This window comes from Corvus kubaryi, unplaced genomic scaffold (assembly GCF_017639235.1).
Source record: "Corvus kubaryi isolate FWS band 111438036 unplaced genomic scaffold, C.kubaryi_AGA036_p1.0 37396, whole genome shotgun sequence".
Lineage (NCBI taxonomy): Eukaryota > Metazoa > Chordata > Aves > Passeriformes > Corvidae > Corvus > Corvus kubaryi.
In genome coordinates this window covers 17,951,228-17,970,375 of record NW_024581135.1, presented here as the reverse complement: position 1 = coordinate 17,970,375, position 19,148 = coordinate 17,951,228, and the positions used below count along the sequence as shown (strand labels likewise).

Below are 19,148 nucleotides of genomic sequence, written 5' to 3'. Positions count from 1 at the left end.
TGGTGGGTGAGGGGAGGGATGTAATTTTTTTCTTCTGTTGTTAGCACTGATTAGCAGTTTTATATAAATAGGGTCTGAAGCATGGGATTCTTACACTGGTTTAGTTGCAGAAGTTCGCATATTGCAGAAGTAATGCTCTCATTTCAAACCATATGGTTCCATATAAATATGTAACTTGCTTAGCATACCTTGGAGTTGTGTAACATTCTACATGCCTTAAATCAGAGGTACTGTTAATGGGATTAGATGCAATCATAACTGAATTACTGTGGTGTGATAGTGTATTTAGGAGTTATTCCCCTTAGCCCTGAGTATGTTAATGAAACACAAAGCTGGTTTCAGAGGAAAAGAAAAATGTTTGATTCTTTCTTTCAGATGTTCGTAAGCTCCAGTACATATCCTGAGATTCATGGTTATTTGTATGCAAAGGAGCAGGGAAAAAAATCATGGAAAAAACTGTACTTTCTCTTGAGAAGATCTGGCCTTTATTTTTCCACTAAAGGTACATCTAAGGTAAGGGAGGAAAACAAAAAAGAGAGAGCAAGAATTGTGAAGTGAGAGCAAATATGGATGTATTTATCATTTGCTGTAATAATAACAACCAAAATTTATAACCAAATAATTAAACTTGTAGTGATAAAAAAAAAAAATCTAGCTATTATAGATAAAATCTAGAGAGATATGGTTATACAAAACTGGGAAGGTGTTGTCTTAGAAACTGTAGTTTCTTTTTGCCTGGTAAGTTTGCTTCATTCTGGTTGATATTTCTCATAACAGAGTACCCTGTTAAAATAAATTTTCAAATACTAGTTAAATTTCTGAAGTATAAGTAGATGTTCTGAAAAATGGATATAGTAATGAATTATATAAAATAAGAATTTTTACAGGATAACTTTAGGAATTCTCAAAATTTTTCACTGGACAGTTTTTCATTTTACTAGTTCAAATTTTTAATGGTGGTAATTTAAGCTTTATCATATTAAACATTGGAGTTGAGAAACCTTTTACATAAACTACTTAAACCAACGTTTATTGTTGTTTTGGATTTTCTGTGATTACCTGCCAAAGTTTGCATTGAGCTGGTTTTTATCCTTAGGCAAATTTCTTTTGTTTGCTTCCTTGGCATAATTAAGCTTAGCTGGTAGAGATAATGGTTAGAAGTGGTACTGAGTAATAATTATAACAGTATGTTGTTTTTCAGATTATGAAAGTTTAGTTTGTTTTGATGTTTGAAATGCATACTGCTCTCAAAACTTGTCTCCTCTAATTTTATTATTGCTTGAATCTAGTGGAAGTTTTCCCAGAAATTATATAACTTGTAGTTTGGGGTTTTTTCCTCTCTAGAAGAATAAACGTTTTAACTAATTTGATTTTTTTTCCCTCTGCATTATGAAATGAATATTGAGTTGCCTCTTTTTAGATTTCATGATGTCATGTTTAAAACTGCAGTTTGTAAAACTGTATTTTGGAACAGGATAACTGTAACCTTCCAAGTTTCTTATTTGGAGAGGCTGGTTAAAAGTAGTCTAACTGTATTACATTGCTTTTCTTTTTAGGAGCCAAGGCATCTGCAGTTTTTCTGTGAATTCAGCAATAGTGATATGTACATGTCTTTAACAGGCAAAAAGATTTCTGGAGCACCAACAAACTATGGATTCTGCTTTAAGGTACAAGCTTATTATTCTGATACATATTAAAGCAAGCCACAGTTTTTAGGTAAGCTTAAGTTTCTTTAAGGCTTTGAAAGCAATATTCAGCTGTCTATTATAAAATAGGAGAATTAGTGGCTTTTATTTCAACAGGTATTATCTTCAAGATATGCTTTAATGCTAAAAAAATGTGCTGTGGCCTTCTAGCCTAACAAATCAGGAGGAAGCAGAGACCTGAAACAGCTCTGTGCAGATGATGAACAAAGTAGGACCTGTTGGATGACAGCAATTAGGTTACTCAAGGTAATTTTTCTGTGTGGAGTTAACTTCTTGCTTAAGTGTGGTATGTGATATTTTGATGCTGTGAGTAGAGAAGTAACATAATTTTTAGGTTCCCATGCAATAGCAATATCAATTTTTTACTTTGAAAGCTTGTTTTTTTCATCCCAACAAGTAGAGAGAGACCAAATTTCTGGAATCATTTTAGGGGAGGCAATGATGCCTCAGTCCTGAAAATTCTTAACATTAAGCATATGCTTCTGTGTAACCATGTTGAATTCAGTGAGATTGCTGAGTACTGTTGAACAAAGCGACAAGAATACACAAGAATGGAACTTTAATGTTTTTAAAATGTGACTGTTTGTGACAAAATAGGAACGGGCCAGTTAATATATTAAATGGGTAGTATTTAATGCACAAGTGTACATTTATAAAGGCAGCGGCAACAATGATGATGTACATTTCCTTAGCTTTTGTCCCTGGTTTTTAATGGTAAAGTAAAGCCTGTGCTATCTTTTACATCTGAAAAAAAAACCTTACTTGGCTTAGGTTTGTAATTTAAAATGCTAACCATGTTATTTTCTGGTTTTAGTATGGGATGCAGCTCTATCAGAATTACATGCAACCATATCAAGGTAGAAGTGGCTGCAGCCCTTTGAATATAACACCTATGGTATGTGCCACAGTAGCTCCATGAATAAATACATGTTTCTGCTGTTGTGCTCTTTTCAAGTAACTTGTGTCAGTTATACTACTGACCTGCTCCTTCAAAACCTTGCATGTGCGAACGCTTGCCAAAATATTTAGGGCTGCCAGGGCTGACTAGAGAGCTAATTAATTAATTTTCTTACTTAGAATAAACCAGTTAAAAGGCTCTTCCCTTAGTAAAGTCTTCAGTATTTTGGGAGTTCATTGGCTTATTACTGTTGAATGGAAAGAAGATTTTGAAAACAAAGCAGCAGAACTGTAAATGCATTAAAAGAGAAGCAAAGTGTTTAAGGTTATATGCTGATGAATAAGAAGGTTGTAACAAATCCTTTTCAGTATACTTCCTCTTTTAATTTTTAAAAAAATATAAAATATTTACTTGAGATGAATTTCAGCTGGTGTAATACTGACTGGACTTCAGAGGAAGACCATAATTTGGCAGATAGTCTGCCCTGTTTTGGAGAAAAAACAGCCTGTACTAGATACTGTGTCCATTTTCTAAGTCAGATAGTTGGGATTGGGTGAGGTTGTCCTTTTCTTAGTATCTTATGTTATCCCAGCTCTTTATGAGTCATTTGATTTCAGACTTTTTCGTGGATGATTTATATCCATTTTGTGGTTTTTGTTGGCTAAATTGGATAAAAATTACTTGTTGCCGAGATCTGTGACAGTGATTTTATGGTGGATTTTTTTAGCTTTTATTATAGTTCTTGCTGATAAAATGCCTAAGAAATGCATTTGCTATCACAGGTATTCACAAAGGTAGTTTTCAGTGACCTTGCTAATAACCATGTCTTATTAAGCATGTGCTTAATACGCTGCCCATGTCTTTAGTTTGTGTCATGTGAAGCTACTGCAATAGCCAGCAGCTGCTCTTATGATGGATCTGGGAGCCATCACTGATTCTCTCCTCTTTCACTGTTGTGTGCATTTTAGCTCCCATAGCTTCTAACAGGCAGAATCTATACCTACTGCTAACTGTGGCACTGTTTTTCTACTTGTGTATAATTCATGAGTTAAACAGCAAATTGAATAATCTGGGGATTAAGTGCACATGCTAATGAACATACTTCATAAGGAAGCTGCTTCCACATTTCACATTCCTTAATTTCTCAACCATGTCAGCTACAAAGAGTTCCCTCCATTCTGCTAGAGGCAAACATTTGCTCTTATTTTGCCCTTGTTTTTTTACTTTTGCAAAGTTCTGTACAGGTTACAGTTACTCAGATAGACCTAAGACAAGTGAACTACAGTATTGCTGTCTTCCATTTCTAGTTACATCCATGCTTGTAACCAAGCAAGAACAAAACAGAGCTGCTCTGGTTTTGGACTGGGAAGCTTTGCTAACCCTACAGAAATCTGGGCCTCTTGTGTCCAGATGTTGCTTTAATTTATGGAGTGCTAGAATGCTCTTTTATTTATTAGATATTCCAGTGCCTGCCAACATTTGAGCCATTGCAATCTTTATACAACCTGATTTTGTAAACCTTGGTTTCTGAGAAACATTTTGGTGATTTTTAGGACTGTTTTGTCAAACTTCAGTGTTCTTATTCAGTTGTTACAAATTTGATCTTCACTGAGAGAAAAAAACCCAAGCTTTTTTTTATAACAGACTGTGCCAGTTTGGACAAATTTGGAAATATATCCTCTGAGAGAGGGCAGGTTACAACCAGCCCTCCCCCACCAGGTTCGGGAAAAAATAGACCCCAAGTCACCCCAAGACACAGATGCTGCTGTTACTGAGTCTGTGATTAGAGTTAGAAGGGATGTATTAAAATAGAAGTTATACTCCATAAAAATTGCTGTTTTCAATGTTTAAATATGGTAAACTGAATGGAAGTTTATATAGCAAATAAATAAATTTGACATATTTCTAATGAAATATTTTGAATATTTTTCCATTTGATCATTATATATAATAATTTTGTATTTTACCTTTTTTTCCCTGTTACTTGGACATCTTAATAACAGTTTCCTGACTTGTTTTGACATGCAGAGGGCTAGTTATAGTTAAAAATATAAATACAGTTTATGGTAAGGTGATGTATTTATCATCCCTTGCAGTAATGCAAAAAGATGATCTGTCCTGCCAAACTGTAAAATTGAGCTTTGCAGCAGCATACTGGAATTACAAATGCTCCCTAGGGTACAACGAGTTTGGCTCTGATGGGAAACACTGCCAATACTTGAAATATCACTTACAAAACATAATGTTTTCTCAGAAGCTCGCTATTAAATGATGAATCTTATAAAAAATGAGAAAACTAAATTCATTTTTCTTTGTTGCAGAGAAGCATTTCAGAAAATTCTTTAGTAGCAATGGATTTCTCAGGACACAGAAGCAGAATTATAGAAAATCCAACAGAAGCCCTCTCAGTTGCAGTTGAAGAAGGATTAGCATGGCGGGTATAAACACTTTTGATTTATCAGAATAGTATTTTCTGGTTTGGAGGTTTGGTTTTTTGTTTTTTTTTTTAACAAAAGAGCTTTGAAGTCATGTTTTTGCTTCTTTCTCATGCAGAGGAGAGGGTGTCTCCGACTCAACTCACATGGTAGTCCTATTGCCATGTCTAACATGGGTATGTGTGAGTTAATTCCTTGCCAGAGAAACGCAGTAACTGGTTCTTTCAATAAAGGGAAAGTGTTTTTTCACTGATTTTTTTTTTTTCTACAGCTATACACAGATCTCAGTCATGGTTTCATCATAAAATCTCTAGAGAAGAGGCTCAGAGACTTATTTTGCAGCATGGACTTGTAGATGGGTAAGTTAATTCTTTGCATAGCTTCTCTGAGACATGTTTCTAACCAACAACTATTTTCATGTGCCTGTTATTGTGGGGAGGTGAAGGCAGGAGGAGTTTGCACTTTCCTAATAGGAATAAAAGTTCGTTTATATGGGGCTATCTGGGGATCAGTTGGTTCCTATTTTGTATCATTTGGAAGCAATGAAGTGGTGATCTAAGACTTTGATTCTGTCCCTGACCGATTACTTACGTCTGTTCAGACCACGCACTTGAGCTGTGTCTTTGCACAGTATTCTCTGGGAACTGTCAACCTTGGCACCACTGTCTTTTGTATCTCAATTAGTGATGAAAGAATAAAAGGAAGTCTGAAAAAATTATTCTAAGGTAATGTGCTGGGACAGACATTGGAAAAAAATATGCTCTTTTCTCATGAATTGACTAAAAATTGTGTCATCCTTTAATAGTAAACAGTAAGTGTTAGGATAAGTCTTTAAATTTTAAAATATTTCATTTAAATATTAATTAAAAATGCCAAAGCAAGTAGGTATTTTATGTTCAAATCCTCCTGCTTTTCATTTCTGCATTTTTATCTTTAGTCCTGTATTAAATGTAAGCTTGGGCCTCCTTCATTCAATGAGTAATTCCATAAAAATCTCAGTTTCTTTGAGTCTGTTTCCAGTTAGATACCTGGAACATCAGATTCCTGGTTGAATTCCTTCAGTTTTATATTTTTTAGATAAAGTATGTTGTAGTACTGTTTTCTACATCTACAGAAAGGGCTCCAGGAAAAAAAAAAAGTGAAGGGGAGGAAAGAGAGACAAGCCCAGTCATAATCAGCACAAGGATGGTTAATTGGACTTTCACTTTTGTGAAAAAAGAGCATTACCAAAAGGCCCATGAAAAAGTGCAACTGGTGATTCAGAGAATTTTATGAGGGAGAAGTTGACTGGAGTCATCCAGCATGTCTAAAAAGCTCCTTCCAGCTAACATTTCTGAGATTATGTGAACTATAACCCTTTCTTCATAATAAAGCTTTTAAAGGTTCTTTGACAACTAAAGTAGGTCTATTGTGATTATGTTAGAAAAGAATAAAGGTCTTTTTATCTGAGGGAGAAGAAACGTTGCTTATATGTGTGATAAAACAAGGAAAAAAGTAAGAAAATGTACTTTAAAAGAACTGATGAATGGGAACATAAATCCTCATCAAAGTGATTACATTGTGTATCCTTTAATGTGGATCCTAGTAATTGGGTGTAGAGACCCCATTTTGAATATTTGCAAAGTGGCACATTTTTACAGTGTCATTTTTCTGAATAAAATGAAGCGCCAGTCATTAATGACAAATACATAAAATACTGAATTAATGCACAGGATCTATGGGATCTGTGGTAACTGCTGTGAAGAGTCGCGTTCGTGTCCCGGGGAGGGTGAGAGCCCACTAGGTGGTGGGAGCGAGCCGGTTTGAGCAGAGCCCGCGCTGCCGGCGCTCCGAGTGTCCCTGCCTTGCCGAACGCTGAGCTGGCAGCAGCCCTCGGGAGAGACTGCGTTAGTAACGGGGCTCTAACTAGACTGCACAGGGATGGTAATGATTATATGGACTCCAAATGTCTTAATTCCAGATAGCTTCTTACTTCGTAAAAGTAGAACTCTTAAAAACTTTAAGAATGAAATTAGTATTTTGAATCTATGCCGGTAGTCAGTGAAAATCCACTGCAAACCTTTGGCTGTTTTTTTTTTATCCCTCTTGAAATTCTTTCTTTTCATGTAGTAGCTGGGCTCTCATTTCTGGTGTGTGGTGGGACAAACAGTTACGATTAGGTGGTCACTAATGCTTGCTTGATTGATACCTGCAAGTCCATTTTGCCCATTCCCTTTGTGTCCTGAAAGAGGAGCATGCTTGCCTATGGCTGTCCCTCCATTTCCCTTGTTTGGTACATTGGTCAGCTATATCTGTTCCACACCTGCACAGTACAAGTGGTTTGGACTCTCTCCACTGCAAATCTGTCAATCAGGTTCTTCCCTGTCCTCCAAAATGTTCTCTGCCAGTATTCCAAATCAGGTGATTCAATGCAAAGTGTCTCATGCTGGTAATCATTCTTTGCTTGTACCAAATTATTCTACCAGGACTATGGCAAAAAAAAAAAAAAAAAAGTTATGTTCGTCCACGTTCTGACTGGAATAATGTATCAGTGAATAAGTTGCAGTGGCACTGTTGGCCATTCAGTGTCATGATTTCAATAATGATTCCATAAAGCAAGCAGTGTATAGCTCTGTCTTGTTGGGAATTTTGCTACTGTGCAGAAATGAGAGTGCATTTATGAGGATTGGCCAGATGTGAAAAACATTCTGTGTGTCTTGCATTACCTGTTCTGTCAAATTCCTGTTTAACTACCTTTTGATTTTTCTTATAATGCTTGTGATTTAGAAAACTCAAGTTTTCTCAAGTCAGAGTCCAAAGAAAAATTTTGTTCAAAGCACAAACTTTGAGGGTGCTTTTCTGTCTGAAGAGATGTATTGTAATTCTATGCAGTGTAAAAACCAACGCCTACAGTGTCATTTATTCTGAGAATGCATGTTTTTCACATAATAGACAAGGTGAAGAAGAATTTAAGAGTAAGTATTCCCAGTGACATATTTGCAAAGAAATACTGATTAAAAGCCTAACTTAAGTAATTGATATTATTTACGCTTTTCACTAGTACTTACTGTAACAAATTTAGAACAGTTTTAACTGGATATTTACAAAAGGATTTCAAATGATCTTACTTTGAAATTTTTCAATCTCTTCTAGGGTATTCCTGGTACGTGATAGCCAAAGTAACCCCAAAACATTTGTATTGTCACTGAGTCATGGATTAAAAATAAAACATTTTCAAATTGTACCAGTAAGTAAGTTTTTTCAGTTTACAAATGGAGTTGTAAAACCAAACAATTGAATAACTGTGATAGAATATTGATGGATTTTTTCTTCTTTTGCTGTTTTGTAGAAGAGGTAAACATCATACCTGTATCATAAATACCAAATATTACTAAATATAATTAGTATTCTTTAGCAGACTTGAATATTTTTGAGCTTTGCTGTTTGATTTGTTCTAAAGCTTGACTAGTGTTATGAAATCCTAAAAAGTTTCTTGAAAAACTAAACAAATCTATTTCAACTGGAATAGAAGCAACCCTGATGACATGGAAATCGTGTATTAATAGAGTTCATGTTTCCTTTTAAATTTTCAGTATGTACACAACTCCTTAGTCATCTCTTTTGGACTGCCTAAGATGTGTGTCCATATCTCACTGACTCTTCTGTTCAGGATAGTATCAATATTTGTAGTCAAACATATTTTGTTGACTTCTCTTCTTGTTACTGTGGTATAGTCATGTCCAGGTCTTCTTCAGGGGAACAAAACAAAAAAAATTCCTTATTTAGTCCAGCTGTTTTATAGGTAAGCTGAAATTTCCTAAGCTGAAATCATGTTTCTGTTAATTTTTATTTAACATACTGTCCAGTTCTCCTGCCAGAATGGTCAGCCATCCCCATTTCTTCCACTCTCTCACGAGGTGGTTTATGTGGGTTTCTTTACATGCTGCTTCTCTTGAGATGAGAAACACTTGAGCATTTTGTGTTTTGGCCGCAGATACTTGACATAACTGAGCAGACCCAGAGCTTTTTCATCTCTCTTTACAAGAACCTTTCTTCCAGACCACATAATACTCTAGCCCCCATGTATCTTCCTGCTGAAGTTTCTGGCAGATTCCACTGTTTCTCAGTAGAAATTAGTCAAGTGGCACTTTTTTTTCTGTTTTTGATCTGTTGATACCCTATGATCATTCACTAAATTTCTGTATGCCTTACCTAGGGCTTGTAGCTGATATCCTCCCCTAAAAAAAGTTCATGTAGAATAAAATGGAAGGAATTATTTGAGAGGATGAAAGAAGTGGATCAGTGTTAGCTAGAAGAACTGTCCAGGATTTTGTTGTGTTTAGGTACAGACAATGGAGGAGTCCTTCATCCAGAAGTGGTAGCTATGCCCTGGATTCCATGGGGTCATCAACATATAATCCATGGTAAGAATCCCAGGTGTAAGATCTCTATGCATCTATTGACTGTAGTCGCTTCTAGTATTTACATTGGTATAACTGCTGTGTGGCTTAGAAAACCTTCTGAACTCCATACAAAGAGTGTATGGTTCTACTTTATTGGGATGTCCTTTAACTCTCAAATTTAAGAGACAATTTTCTTTCCCTATCAGGAAACAGACCCTCTCTTCTAACCACAGATGTAGCAGGAAGTTGTAGTTATCTTCAGTTTCCTCTGAAATGGATGATTCTCTTCTTCCCTTCAAAAGATTGTGCTAAAACCTTGCTCTCCTGTTGTGGGATCTTTGGAGGCACTAGGAATTCTTTGTTTTGATATCATTGTCTATAGACTTGGGTCATATTTTCCATGCTGTTCATCGAGAAGACCTGTACCATTTCATTGTGAAACTTGACTTACTTGAAGGAAACATTTTTGAATTGTTTTTTAAGTAAAGCAATTTCTCCTATGCTAGTAACCAGAAAAAATAAATCTGTGATGAGAACAGCTTAATCCAGAGAGAGTATGTCAGCATGGAAGCTGTTTGTCCCACAAATATCCGCATATTTCAGTTCCTTTCTGTCAGTTTCTGGTTGCATTCAGTACCCTCATTCCATTCTCAATACCCTGACTTAAACATGCTCTGTTTTTGCTAGAACAGTGCTCTTTAAAGATTTCAGAAAATTGTTGTTTGAGGGAGGAAGGGCTTTAGTTCCAGTTGCTGCTGATCTAAATGTAGTGTTCATTTTCTAAGAAACAAGGCATTTTGTATTACTGTAGTAACTCCATAGCTTATTAGTTGGAGATCAAAAATTCTCTTTGAATTTCAAATTCTACTTTTCTTCTAAGCTCTTACTTGTTTCCAGCCATTGTGAAGGCAAACTTTCCTACAAAATGTAAATAAATAAATGTCATTTAGAAAGCAGTTTTACAGGTAAAAACAATTCAATCTCTAAATACATTATTTTTCTCTTGTATTTTAGGTTGCTTCATGTTATGCTGCACTTAAAAATGTCTCCTTTTAGATAGGGTGTGCACCGTGCTAGTTCATGCCTCACCCATGTTAACAGGTGCCTCATGTTAACACTGGTAACCTGTGCAACAGGTATTGCAGGGGGGTAGTAGGGAATTGATTGTAAAAAGTTCAAAAGGAAACCTTTGGGATACTTTTGGGATCCTGTACTGTGAAAATTGAAGAGCTTGTTAGTTTCAAGGTATTTTTCAGCCTTTATACTCTGAGCTGATGCAAGTTCACTTCAGTGTATTCTATCCTGAAATTTTGTCCATATGAAAGATGAAGAGTTGATACACAGTTCTGGGACTGTCTTTTTCTCATAAATGTTCTCTCATAACAGCCTTCTTGGCTTGCAGAAGGTGCTAGGTTCTTGGGCAACAGAACTTCGATGTGAGTTTTTACTTTGCAAAATATTGATAGCTTTAGAATTAGCAATCTGTCTGGTATTTATTTCAAGGTTTGGAATTAACTTGTTAGGAGGATAACAGACATTTGAATTGTTAACTTTCCTCGCCTGTGTTGGAAGGAAAATTGCATGCATAAAGAAAGTCCAATGAATGATAATCCATTTTCAGGTTCTTGGCTGGAGCACAGTAGTTTACACATTCACACATTGGTAATTCCTGAACTAGCAGTGTTTGACCTGGTTTGACCAAAATCTGAGAATAAAGAAATTACAAACTACTTCCAGACATGGTAGAAAGGGGTAGAATAACCAGGAGTCATAAGCAGTTCAACAGCTGTTTCAGATAAAACATCTTAATTACAGGTAAGACAGCTAATTATATCTTCTCCCTTCCTCTGTATTCAAGTAGGGTAGTTGCATCTTCCCCTAGCACACCATCTGCTACTCTGTGCTAGCCCTACTTCAGGATCCTCTGTTCCCTACTTTTCCAATCTTATAAAGTATCTTTTTTCCCCTTTTCTTTTTAAAAATAGTTTAAATATGTTTTTTCACCCTATATTTACATGAATACCAATTAGTCACTATTTCACTAATCCTCTTGATATTAGACAAATCAGCAGTAGAGGAACTAAATCAAGAAATTATATAGTCAGCAGTGCAATACAAATTGTGCAAGAGCTAACATTCAGTAACTTAGAAGAGGGAAATACTGATTGCAAATTTTTAAGCACCTAAAAGTCAAAAGGAATGGTATCTATTGAAGTTTCTTCTTTCTCTTCTGTGTCTGTGCTAATACGAGTGTTTGGAGCTGCGGCAATTCTTCCTCCTGCAACCAAGACCATACTACTAGAGCAAGCATGTTACTCTTGTGATGGGCAGTGTCTTGTGTAGCTAATACCACCCAGCACACCGCTGCACTGGTGTGTAGCCTCATCACACCTTACAAAAGTGATAGAAAATCATGGAAGTGAGTGGAACAAAGGTTGAAATCCATGAGTAACTTCAAACTTGGTTGTTTCATGTCACCTCTGTAAGAACTCAGGGTTCATATTAACTCCATCTATAATTCCAAAGCAAAGGCATGGAGTAGTATTGTTAGTGCAGAAAGAGTATTCCTATACTGATTTAACTGTTCTTTCCTTTAAGGTGTGTACTTGAAGTCAAATAATACAAAAAAATGTTTTTCTGTTGTTTATTTTTTGTGTAAATGATCACTGTATTTTTCCTGCTCATGGTATTCATAAGATTATAATACATTGGTCTGTAAGGACACGTGTCAAACACGTATTCCAGTCAGAAAGAAATACCATAGCAAAAGAGGATTTTACTGAATCTTGTTTTTCCATTTTTACAGTTGGAAGATGATGGGAAGCTGTTCTATACCCTTGATGACGGTCATACCAGATTTACTGATCTCATCCAGCTAGTGGAATTCTACCAACTTAATAAAGGAGTGCTGCCTTGCAAGTTAAAACACTATTGTGCGCGAATTGCTCTTTAACCAAAGCGTTTGTTGTTTCATCTGAGGGAGAGGAAGATACTAGTATACTTTTTCCCCTAAAGGAAATTTGTATAGCAAAAAGGGGGAAAAACCCCATTACATTGTAAAGATTCTATGTTTAAGCTGCAAAAAAAATTTATATTCTATGTAGATAAGAACTTTGCTTTGTGATTGTCACAGCAAAATTAACTTTATGGTTTTGAAAAACCATTCTTTCCAATGTAATTCTTTAGTGTTGTCTTGGACTTTCTGGGTTTTATTTTCAAATGAAAACACCTTTGAAAAATATTGTGTAACTCCTACAAAAATATAACTGAAAGAAGGTCTTTGTTCTTAGGTTTAAAATTAACTTTTTTCTCTATGAATGGTTCTCATAACTTCTGTTCATCACATAAAAGAATAACATTTACTGTGGCAAGGATAAGAAGCTGAACTGCACATTTTATTTGTAAATAAAATGAATAAATATTTTGCACTATATTTTTGAATGCTACTTTGAGGATTATCATATCCAAAAAGTGAAAAATCATTAAAACCACTTATAACTGCTCAGTTGTATTGAGTTGTGCTGTTCTTGTTGTAATATTTTAAAGGATTTTCTTCTCTAATCTAATGACTAAATCTACATCTTTATACAGAGCTGGACTATCACTTACTTGGCTGTGAAATGTATAAACATGCATAAATTATTATGTAGTGCATAATGTGGTTCAGTGTATACCTATAATCTCTGACACAAAGAGAGGCAGAAAGACTTGTTGCGTAGTGTGGATCTCTGCACAGTTGAGGAGGGAATTGATTTCAATTGCCCTTAAAAATAAAGGTAATGTTATAATAGTTGCAAATTAACAATAATTTACAATACTTACGAATAAAGGTAAATCCAGTGGACTTTACTCTACTGAAAACCTCATGAAAGTGTATTTGCAGTCAGTTCCTATCTTATTTTATTATTTATTGCATAAAAAAACTCAATGTAGCTACCAATGAAGCAGTCTTTACAGCTTACCAAGTGTCTAACATTCCAGCTAAACAGAACCGTGCCAGTAGACCCGGTCAAATTTTGGACCACAGCATTAAAAGTAATTTTTGGTATTTTGAAAGAGAGTTGATACTGCTGCATCCTTGAACAAAAAGTTGAGTGGAATGGTACTTGGACTGAAAGAGGCATCCCCATCCTGATGCTTTGCTGTCCAAGAGATTTGATCTTGTTGTGATGGTTCAGGAAGTTGTCCTGGGTATCTTTACATAGGGTAAAGGCTGGAGTAAAAGTGGTGTTTGAAGATGGGCTGTCACACTGAATCCAGCTCCCCCTTCCTGTGCTTGCTTGGGTTCCCTGTCAGGCATAGCAGCTGTTGTGCTGTAGGAGGTGGTGGGAGAGAAGGTAAAGGAGGCCTGGGCGAGGGATGGAGCCAGTGGGCCCTGAGGCACAGCAGGGCCAGGATGTGTCAGCTGACAAGGTCATGGAGATGGAAGCATTAGAACAGTATGGTAACTGTAGCCTGTGGTTTTGTTATTGTGTGTCTCTGGAAGGCAATCATAATAACATAATACTGTGATACTTAATTTACCGACTTGATCCACACATCACTGACCTTTTCCTCTGGTATGCAAATGCAGTTTTTAAAGCTCATTAAAAAAGCAACTCTTCCTAATGTGTACCAAAGATGCAACATATGTGGTGCCTAAGCTCATTACATTAGGAAAGCCTTGTAAAACTCTTTACAGTCTAATAAATTTAACTCTTAAACCTCAAACGTAATTTCAAATTATACTCTAAAAAAATAATTTTAATTAAAACCTCTTCAGGTTGAGTTTAATAATGTGATTGCTTCTCAGGTAGCTTTATTTCAGATGTTGGTATAGAATAAGGACAAACATTCTCTGCATCCTTTTTCTTTTAATCATCTGTTGACAAATGCGTTGTCTATTGTAGTCCATTTCTACTTGGACGTGTGAAAGCTTTGCTGTAAGTTTTATTTTATTTGTATGCATGCTTGACAGAGAAGCCAACTCAGCTCAGTGAGTGAGTACCTGCTACCTTTGGACCCATAAGAAAAGAAAAGAGAATGTAGGGATTATGTCACATGGTGGAGAGACATTGACCATCAAGAAGCTTTGCCTGCTTTTTCAGTTTTTGTCTCACAAGTGAAATTGAAAAAAATGAAAAACCAAAATAATAATAATCAAAAAACCCAAGTAAAAGGAAGTATTTCTTAATGAGCATGGGATTTGGACATTTGAAATTTTTTAACTGTCAAGTTCAAAACTTTCTTACACTGCAAAGCATTTCCTCCTGCATTTTGACAGCTCCCTTAATTAAAATCTAAACTGAAATGTTGCTGAGAATACATAATCTCTTTATATAAATGTGTATACCTTTCCTGAACTCCGTGGTTGTTTGTGACTATGCCAGAAAAAAACAAGCCCATAAAACTAATAAAATCTAGTTTGGTGTTTAAATGACTTCACAGGCTACCTCCTTGTTTAAATATTACTGAAGAAACAAACATGAAGGAGGTAGTCTTAATGTGTAAAAGCAAAGAACCAAACACCACCCCTCAAAAGAAAAAATATTCTGATATCCCAGACTTCTTCCAGATGTACTAAATGGTACAAGCGGTTGATACGTGACGTTCAAGATCCTTGCTAGCAACCTGTCAGAAAAAACAGCAAGGAATTTCTATGATGAGATCACCCATGAGATGTCTGACCATAAAGTTCTTTGGGGGTGTAGGCAATGCTATTTAGACAGAATTTCACTGTGTTAACTGTCACTTCTAATTAGGAATACTACACTTAGTGCCCACCTTCACAAAGAGAATTGGCTAATCAGGAACTGTTAACAGCTCAGGAAGAAATCAGTACTATTTTGGGCAAGCCGGTCTATCTGTCTCCAACATTTGCTTCTCTATAAAATGTGGACAGTGTTATATCTATGTTATATCTACCTCACAGAGTGTTAAGGGCAGAATTTTTTTTTTTAAACAGAACAATAGAAAGTGGTGTTATTTGCAAAATGGTTTTTTTTTAATACTTAAAGAAATGGTATGTATTTACCTTGATGGAAAGTCAGTGTGAGAGCACCTGAGGCATGGTATTTGAAAAACTCTTCATGCTTTCTTCAGTTTTAAAATGTTATGCTTCTGTGAGTGTTTATGTGTAGTGCACTGCCAGGAAGAGAGAACTGAGCTTGCCATGCAGAGGTACCAGAAGCAGCGTAAGTGCACAAGCCTAGCTTGCTATCTGGGGTAATTAGCCCTGCAGGGGTATGCTCTGATGAGAGCTATTGCAGAGATTGTGCTAAAGCTCAGCATTGTATTTGTTGGTATGCCCTTTGTGCCTTAGTTTCCAATCTTAAAATCTTGGCTCAAAGGAGATTAAAAGTTAATTCACTGCTGTTTCGTAACGCATATATATACACGGCCGGAATTAAGGTTGCATGGGCAGCATTAAATGACATTTTTAAACTTCTGAGTGTTTTTACTTAACAATCTTATTAAGTCACTTAATGAATTATTTGAAATGTAGTAAGTCTTCGAGCCATCCAACTAAATGTTTTGAAAGAGAGCTTTAACCCATTAAATAAAAGAGGATTATGTATGTAACTAGCTACAAGTGGGATCTTTCAAGGATAATTGAATTTCTGTCAAATGTTGTCTGTTACATCCTGGTTTAAGAATGGTAGCATTTTGTGCTTCCCTGGGGGTAGAATTATTCTATAGCGAGCTTGGGGTATCTCAAGTTAAAATCAGCTTATTTCAAGAGAATAGCCTTTTTTTTTTGTTGTAACATTTTTTAAAAGCTACTCATCTTCATCTAAACAGAAGCCACTCATTCACCGATTAGTCTTAACTGTTTAAACCTATTTATTAGCTGTGGTTTGCAAATCCATCTAGCATTTGTCTTTAAGAAATCTTATATCTAGTTTTTGTTACCTTTATTAAATTAGTTTAGGAAAATACAAAGCAATTTGCAGCTTACACCAGTGTTTCTGTTTGATTAGAAAAATTATTATTTTTATTACTGTTCCAGTATTTCAAAGTACTATTCTAGTACTCACACTGTAATGCATTCCATTTTTAATTTCAACTTTGTAGCTGAAATCATCGAAGATGGGACATACCCCATTACTTGAATATACTTGCAAGCTTTCAGAGGTTAAACACTTATGGTCTATGCATAATCAATGTGTATGGTAGTGCAATTAATGTTAACTTTAATGAAATGCATGAATATTTAAAACTTAATGAATTTGACTTTACAGCACGCTTTACAGCCTGGCTCACATATGTGAACAGTATTGACTGTTGGCCTCTGGATGTCAGCAGTGTATCACAAAATTCCTGTAATCAGCCGCTGTTTTCATGCTTCCTCCCAGAACTATCTGTGACTTGTGGTCTCTGCCCACCTCCAGAACACCCAGTGCTTTTTCCTCTTATAAATTATTCACTTACTCTGTACCAATTAGTTCTACCAGTTGCTAGGTTTGTTATCAAGTTAAGCTTCAAGACAAGAACCTGAACTCAATGAGTGATTAAAAATTTATTAGCAGAGATGATTAAATATGCAGATAGTCTGTGAAGCTTGTTCTTGAAACCATTATATTACTTTTTTAATACTAATGATTTGTATAATTAATTTTATAAAAGCCTGAAAGTCTTTTAAAAAAATTCAGAGTAGGACATAAAAGGGAAGAGATTAAATGCAGAGGAGGCAGTGAACCTGAGCATTAAAACAGCTCATTCACATGTATAGGCAATAAAGTGATTTCCTTACAGGAATAGTTTGTGGTTTTTCTTCCCCTCTGCTAAGTTGATTATTTTATTAATCTTCTAAGCAATTTGGGAAAACTCTTACCAACTAGTGAGTCGTATTTTCAAAATAGAACTTGATGTGATTAACACTGATAATACAGATGATTCCCCTAAACTTTACATTTAAAACTATCAAGATGCAGTTCCTGGGACGTCTAAGCACGTGCTGGACTTAAGCATGTGAGGAGCCCTAGGGCTTCCATGGGAAGGAAGGTACAGGTGCATTAATGCCACAGGGTGCCACTGGGCAGTGTGGCCAGTGCCAGGTGAAGTTTCCAAGGGAGGGGTTGCCCTCACACCATGTTTCTGAGGGGGTGTGGGCGGTGAGCCACTCATGGCTGTGCCCGTGGCAGCAGCCAGGCCTGTTTGGGGTGTGGGCAGCAGGGCCTCTCCAGAGCCCCCCGTGAGGGGGAGCAGCCTGGCGCTGTTGGACCTGCAGGGCTGGCTCAGGAGATGGGCCTGTCCTCCTTTCCATGGGGGAAAGAAAACAAATGACTTTACTGCCCCTTAAGGGAGTAGCTGGAGCGGAAGTCAGTCCTGGGGCCAGGCTTCTTGCCTTCCCATGTTCCTGAGAGAAGCGAGTCCTCAAGGCAGCAGCTATGGCTGCGGGGAGTGCAGGTGGATGGTGCCCAGCAAGGGTGCTGACATGGAACAGTTTTTGGCATCTGCTGGTACGTGCGGTGGGGTGTGAGTTGGTTTGTGGTACCTCTGTGAGAGGGTTCGGGAGGTAATGAGACGTGGCCACACAGTGGGAGCTGAAGTGGGCTGGGGACATGAGGGAGGCTTAGGCATGAGCTGTGGGCTGCCATCCCAGCAGGGCAGGCAGGGTGGGGCAGGCAGCGCAACTCAGCACTCCGCAGCAGGGACAGCCAAAGCTCTCTGTTCTCCCCCTCTCCTTCCAGCTCTCCCTGGTACAGTGCCACCAAAGACCAAGGCTGATAACCCCAGGCACACCACAGGAGTGAGTTGCTGTGGATGAGGCTTGAAGGAAGGTGAAGGCCTGCCCCAGCTTCTCCTGGGAGGCCTGGAAGAGGAGGCTGCGAGCAGCCCAGCTGCCTGGAAAAGCAGCAGCTGCCCCTCAGGTGATGCTGATGAGCCCCACCAGCTGGAAACTGTCAGAGTTAATGAGTTGCCCTTAATAAATATGTGGGGGTCTGGGTTTGGATAGTAGGTGTGTCGTATTTTGAGGTTTGTATGAATAGTGAGTGAACTTCTTTATTTTTTTAAGACTGAGGTTTTGAGATGGGAAGGGAAAATGAGTGGAGGGTGTCATGTATATGTTCTGTTGCCTCTTTTAGTTTCTCTCTTCTTTTTATAAATTAGAGTGCCTTTGTTCTCAAGTACTACGCTCTATGTAGTAGTATTTAGGCCTCAGTTCCATGAAGTGCAGTGTGTGTTTCTAGCCCTGACTGTAGAAGGAAACAGAACTGTAGCTCAGACTTCACTAGAGTGAGACCCAACAACAGTGTTGTGTTGCTGTGCCCACTGAGCTTGCATGGCTAGGAGCTCAGTGGGGAGGATAAGCGTAAGTAAAAATGATTGTTCTTTAGGTAAAATAGAAGGTGTGACTCTTTGATGGTGAGAAATTAAGACTGTGACCTAGGAGCTGCCTTAGCAGAATGCAATCTCAAGAAGCATTTCTGCAGTGCTCTTGGAGATGCACTGACTTGGATGTACAACTGTCCTTTCTCCTTTTTCTTGCTCTGAGATAACTCAAAACACCACTTTTGACAGAGATACTTCAGCTTCTTCTATAGCAGTCACCTACTTGGGGACAGGGAAGAAGCGGAGGAAAAAGCATTAGCTAGAGCAAGAATGTTGATAGAAAAAAGTTGAGAGCGCATTGACCGAGGTGCTTCCTGCTTTTCTCCTTGTGGCTGAAGCTGAACAAAGGATGAGTGCTTGGTCTCCCATTCCTGAATAAGGCATGGAATGCTATGTTGCTATGTGAGGTCGT

General features: G+C 37.2%; 1 protein-coding gene across 6 annotated transcripts in view; it reads left to right on the top strand.

Annotated features, from left to right (window-relative positions):
- Positions 1-12,926, top strand: part of GRB14 (growth factor receptor bound protein 14) — a 43,137-nt gene extending 30,211 nt beyond the window's left edge. For 2 of the 6 annotated variants that reach the window (XM_042041079.1, XM_042041081.1), the window contains exons 5-13: positions 376-513; positions 1,557-1,667; positions 1,857-1,952; positions 2,521-2,601; positions 4,926-5,042; positions 5,158-5,215; positions 5,311-5,398; positions 8,172-8,265; positions 12,228-12,926. In XM_042041079.1, coding sequence (XP_041897013.1) covers positions 376-513; positions 1,557-1,667; positions 1,857-1,952; positions 2,521-2,601; positions 4,926-5,042; positions 5,158-5,215; positions 5,311-5,398; positions 8,172-8,265; positions 12,228-12,374 — 930 coding nt within the window. In that variant the 3' untranslated portion in view covers positions 12,375-12,926. Of the gene's footprint in view, positions 1-375; positions 514-1,556; positions 1,668-1,856; positions 1,953-2,520; positions 2,602-4,925; positions 5,043-5,157; positions 5,216-5,310; positions 5,399-8,171; positions 8,266-9,361; positions 12,174-12,227 lie in introns of those variants that run through there. The other 4 variants (XM_042041085.1, XM_042041083.1, XM_042041084.1 and 1 more) reach the window with 4 other exon arrangements.
- Positions 12,927-19,148: the final 6,222 nt, after the last annotated feature.